This window comes from Octopus bimaculoides, chromosome 18 (assembly GCF_046866305.1).
Source record: "Octopus bimaculoides isolate indiv1 chromosome 18, ASM4686630v1, whole genome shotgun sequence".
Taxonomy (NCBI): Eukaryota; Metazoa; Mollusca; class Cephalopoda; order Octopoda; family Octopodidae; genus Octopus; species Octopus bimaculoides.
The window spans coordinates 49,113,358-49,119,357 of record NC_142945.1 but is presented as its reverse complement, the minus strand read 5'-3'; the positions used below and the strand labels follow the sequence as shown (position 1 = coordinate 49,119,357).

General features: G+C 36.5%; 1 protein-coding gene across 1 annotated transcript in view; it reads left to right on the top strand.

The window, feature by feature from the left end:
* Window positions 1-3,313: 3,313 nt before the first annotated feature.
* Window positions 3,314-6,000, top strand: part of LOC106877914 (inositol polyphosphate-5-phosphatase A) — a 119,871-nt gene continuing 117,184 nt past the window's right edge. The window contains exon 1 of the mRNA XM_089366149.1: window positions 3,314-3,883. Coding sequence (XP_089222275.1) covers window positions 3,818-3,883 — 66 coding nt within the window. The 5' untranslated portion in view covers window positions 3,314-3,817. The remainder of the gene's footprint in view (window positions 3,884-6,000) is intronic.

Genomic DNA, 6,000 nt, shown 5'->3' with positions numbered 1-6,000 from the left:
ACATATATACTCACTTATACTCACTATTGATAGATATGAGATAACGAAGGAGTCAGTAGGTGGTCACTCGACTCAGCTAGAAATAACAGCTAAATCTGTCTGAAATCGTTTTTACTATCTTAAGCAAAGAAAGGACACTGCACTGGTCTGGTTAGTGTAGTTCTATCTCTAAAAAGGAGTGGATAGTCACGGCTGGAATGTCATTAGCCAAGGATCGGCTCAGTCGGGTCTAACCTGGGGTTAAATAACATTAGGAAACGAAAGAAGAAGACGGGAAGTGAGGAGTCGAAGATGAAGTGAATGCGTGTATAGTGCTTCGTCTGTATGTGTAAGTGGCTACGCCTGTATGTATGAGTCTATATATATGAATATATGTGTAAATATGTGTGTGTGTGTGTGTGTGTGTGAATGAGAAGAGGGGGGTGAGGTAAAACTGAATCAACGGCAGACGCCATATTGAGATTAAGGTAGAATAATGGAAGTAGGAGGTGAAAGAGGAGGAGTAGTAAGAAATATAATATTGTAGAGCGATAGAAAGAGTGATGGAGGGAGAGGAAGAGACTCGATTGCTGTTTTATCCTAGGTTACTTTATATTTGTGGGCAGAATTATGATTCAAAGACACTCCAACCATGACTAGATTGTTTGTCTTTTCAGAGATATCTAGAATCTGCGTCATCTGATGTCTTGTTTGGTTCCTTATTTATAAGACGGTAAGGAGTGGAGTGATTTGAAAAGAAAATCTGGTCGCTATTTCTAGCAAGTCGGGCGACTACGTAGAGGTCGCGAGAGAGAGAGAGAGAGAGAAGAGAAAACACAAAATATGTGGAAGAGGTCGATCAAGGAAATATGAAGAAAGAGGGAGAGAGATAGAGAGAGAGAGAGTGAGTGAGTGAGAAGGAGAGAAAGGAAGAGAATACGAGAGGGAGAGATAGAGTGAATAATAGATGAATCAATAGAATGTATGATGTTGTATAGTGCGTGCGCGCGCACACACCTATATGCATATATATATATATATATATGTGCATATACACATACATACATATATACATATGAAAGCAGGAGATTGGAAAATTTTGTGGTATGTGTATATATATATGTATGTAATGTATATATTAGATACATATAAGATAAAATTGTATTAGGATATTCATACTTCCGAGTGTATACTGCATGTATATCCTTGCATGTGTATTAAATTGCAATGTATGTATGTATGCACGTACGTAGAAAGGTGGAGGAGGAGGAGGAGGAGAAGGAAATGTGAATGAAATAAAGAAAAGAGGAGAGAGAGAGAGAGAAAGGTGGCGATGGGGAAAATAATGAAGGGTGCAGACGTGATGAGGTATAGTAAGAGGATACCAATTAACACGTTTACTCTCTCTTTCTCTCTTTTCCTCTCTCTCTCTGTGCCTCTTCCCCCACCCCGTTTGTACACACGTGCGGGAGATAGGCGTGACACTTAAGACAGTACTTGGGGAAGAGGTTGTGGCATTGAAGCTGTTCCCTGTTACAACTGACAGTCACTGAGGAAGTGCTCCCGTTCTCATTGATACAATGGAGGAATCGATTCATCTGCTGTTATGTTATACGCTTTTAAGAAATATAAATAAATGTAATATTATGGGGTGCTGGTTGTGGTGGGGAAACCATTGAGTATTATAACGTTTAACTCTCTCAGAACTGAAGTGATGCACACACGATTTCATTTGTGTATTAGATTGTCGATGTATTAAAAAGACTTGCTCATTCCATTCTTATTGTCTTTATGCATATATATATATATATATATATATATAGTGAAAGAAAGAGAAAGAAGAAAATGATAGATATATGGTTGAATACATTAGTCATTATACATGTGTGTGTGGAGAGAGAGAGAGAGAGAGAGAGAGAGTATATGAGTACGCGTGTGTGTGTGTGTGTATGTGAAAAATGGAATATGAATAACCAGATTGGTTAACAGGTGTTTATAAAAACACGTACGTACGTATGTCCAGAGAGAGAGACAGAGAGAGAGAGAAAGAGAGAGGTATCGTTGTTGGTATTAAAGGAATGATGAGGTGAGGGAACTTGGCCCATAGCCCTTTTTTAGGCCATTACTTTATGGGAAGAAAGGATATTTGGCGAGGTAGGTCTAGGAGTATCAAAATAAAGAGATAGATATAATGAGGAAGAGATATACGTATTGATAGTTATAGTGACAGATAGGTAGATAAATAGATAGACAGACAGATAGGCAGATAAGTAGATAGATAGCTAAATAGATAAACAGATCGATATAGATAGATGAGATAGAGAGAGAAAAAAAGAGAGGGAAAGCGACTGTGTTTCCTTCGTCTTCTTTTTCTTCTTCCTCCTCCTCCTTCTCCTCGCTCTGAGACTCACAGTGAAGTGTTTCTTGTGCAATGAGAGGAGCAAAAAGGGAAGAAGGACGGATTGGTCTGAAACAGTCGAGATGTGGGATCGCCGTTTGTTTCCCATCTAAAACGACGACAACAACAACAACAACATCAACATTAACAGCAAACTCGAATTACTATTGAACAACATCAACAAATATTTGGTTGAACTGTTAATAACAAAGTGAGTGAACTAGTCTCTCAGAGACGTCTATTTACACTACATACATACATATATATATATATATATATATATATATATATATGAGTATGTATGTGTAGGGTTGAATATGTATGTCGATATTTTGTCTGTGTGAAAGCAAATTCTATGTTGGTCGTCTTAAAAACACTGTTTTGAATATAAAGAACACACGGTTCTACCGAAATACGGACGGAATGGACTGCTAAAAACCCAGAGGATACTATTTACCATTATTTCAAACAAGTTTTGGTTCCACTAGCGAGGAATATAATTATATATTTATATACATACATATATATATATATACACTCACACACACACGTATTTATTTACATCTATAAACAGCCTCTTGTGCCACACACAGACACACACACGCACCAGCGACTACCAAAAGTGGAACTGTTTTGGGAGGGTTTCTTTACTTCAATCGATGCTTTTGTAGAGTTTAGTAGGTTTCCCCTGTAAAGTTAAAAATCGCTTGTTCAAGTACAACTTGAAACAACATCACCTCTTAACTAAAAAATAGAAATAAAGTGTGTACATGTAATATATAATATTATATAATATATATATATGTATGTATGTAATGTATGTATGTAAACTGTGTTTTTAAGTCACGTTCTCGTTAAATATTACGACAGTTTGTGTATATATTAGACAGCACATATACACACATACAATCAGATATGCAGAAGCTGATATGAGACATTCACAGTCGCGTACCTCGAGCAAATCAGCGACTCTTTATGGTCGGTGCGTGTGTGCACACGTGTGAAGGTGGCTTTTCACTCCCCCACCCCCAGCCCGACACTCAGATTTCCTACTGTACTATAAAGATATATATATTGATATTTGTATAAATATTTATGTATGTCTACAAGGTGTAAACAAGTGTGTATGAATATCCTGCCGAGTATATATTTATTTATGTAGGTTTGTCTAAATGTTGTTTGACGCAACACTGGCCACACACTTCAGCGGTGAATCGCTCGCCTATTATTGCTCCGTCTAAGATATATATATATATATCCCTTCTCTTATGAAATATATATAATATGTATATATAATAATAAATTTATAGACGTAGATGATGTCTATATTTCTCTATAGACTTACTGCTGTGATTGCTAGACACCGTAGTGCCATTCTAGTTTGCACTACCTAAGGAAATTCTACTACACCAACAATCTTACCAAAACACTCCACCAATTATGGGAGACAACGGTTTAACACGGATTTTACTTGTTAGCGCCAACGTTGGATCCATTTTCGAGGATGTAAGTTCTTTAGCATCTTGATTTTTATTACTGTTTATTAATTAACTTAATATTATATATATATATATATATATATTCCATAATATTTGTATATATTTATTTATGCATGTCTGTATATCTCTCTTTATCTCTGTCATATATATATATATATATATATATATATATATATATATATATATATAATCACATATACATATATGTAATTATAGTGCGTACTCTGGTTTCGTGCAGGTATCCGTGTTGATGTCAGCAATTAGGAATATAATTGCCGAGGTTCCTGCTTTTTCCCTCTTAAGTTATTACAACACTCGTTACCCCTTCACCTCCTCAGTTTGTATGTGTGTGTATGTGGATACACACAGTTTCTTCCGATTTCTTGTGATGATTAATATATACCATAATAAATTCACTAAATATATATATTCCCCCGTTGGACTTCCTCGTATGTTTTCGCGTTTACAATCTTCTTAGAGGTTCTCGTTACACTATTGTTATATAACATGCACATATTCCTGCATACGTATATATATATATATATATATATATATATATATATATATATATATAATGTGTGTGTGTTTGAGAGAGTATAGTATGTTTGCAAGCAAGTGCGTGTAAATGTATGTATGTGTGTATATATATCTGTGAATGTGTACGTTATACGTTTATGTATATGTTGTGAATGTGGTCATTGGATTTGATGGACAACCCACCATATGCAAGTGTATATATGTATATATATTCTCATACATTTTGGGTGTGTTTATAAATATACGTACTGCGTGTTATGTAATACTATAGTGGTAAATTTTTACCATAGTGAATTCCTTGTTTATGTATGGAGTAGTTTTCTGAAGTCACTATGCCGGTCGCTCTCATTCTCTCAAACATACTCTCACAGATACACATACAGACACACACACACACACACACACACGCATTTGTGTGTGTGTATATGTGTGTCAGTGGATGCACGTATTTGTCAATGTGTGTGTTTGTGTGTTTCTCTGGGAATATATTGCTTCGGTATGTCTACAAGTGTGTGTGTGTGTTTGCATTATATAAACATAAATACATGTATGTATGCAAATATATTCGTATGTAGATGTGAATTGAAGTGCGTATATCAATCCGAATAACAAATGCGTTTGTGCGTGCATATTCATGATGCACACATATGTATGTATCATGCATATATGCACATGTATGAACGTAAGCACGCAGTCATGCATGTGCGCGCGCACTGAGGCCTTCCCCCCCACCTTTTCTTTTACATAGTGATTATGAGGAAGGGTGTCGCCCCCTAAACATTGCATGTCCTCAGTCAGCCAGACAGAAATAAATTCGAAATGGCCGGGTGACTGACGTATTGAAACTACCAACTTCAAGATTGTAGTTTCAAATCTGTAGCCAGCGCTCTTCCGTGTTCCTGGGTAGGGCGTTTTCTCTTATCTTCGTTCAAGGAGATGTTTGGATGGACAGCAGCAAAGTCTTGCAGTTGACAAGCGTCGTATCCCCGAGGAGATTTTTTCCCCTTGTCTTTCTCGCTGTGAATCTAGAGGCAGCCATATATATTCAAGTATACATATGATTAGCGTGCACTTTACATATATATACATATATAAAAAACACATATTTAGGCGAGTATGCAATGTGTACATGTATAAATTGTGAATTTATTCGAGTATATGTTATATTCGTTTGTTTGTCTAACATCTGTTTTTCCATGGGTTCAACAAGGATTTGTTGAGGCATTATTTAACGACCAAATGCTCTTCCTGTCGCCAAACCCTGTTTTCTCAAGCAAGGACTGGTTATTCCACAGGTCTTCGAAAGCGCAGAGCGATTGGATGTAATGTTTGCAACGAGTGTAAACATGATTGCCATTTCGCTCGAGCGAAACCATGGAATAGCTCTACACACATATATACATACGCGTCGGGTTTCATACATTTTCCACCTTTCAAATCCATTTCCGAGACATTGTGAGTGAAAAGAAAACTATTACCCAAGGTGCCACGCTCTATCTGATGTTCCCTAGTTATGTCATTTTAAACCTGGTTAATGCTATCATTTTGTTATTGTGTTTGTTGATGTACCTCCACCCGACCTTACAG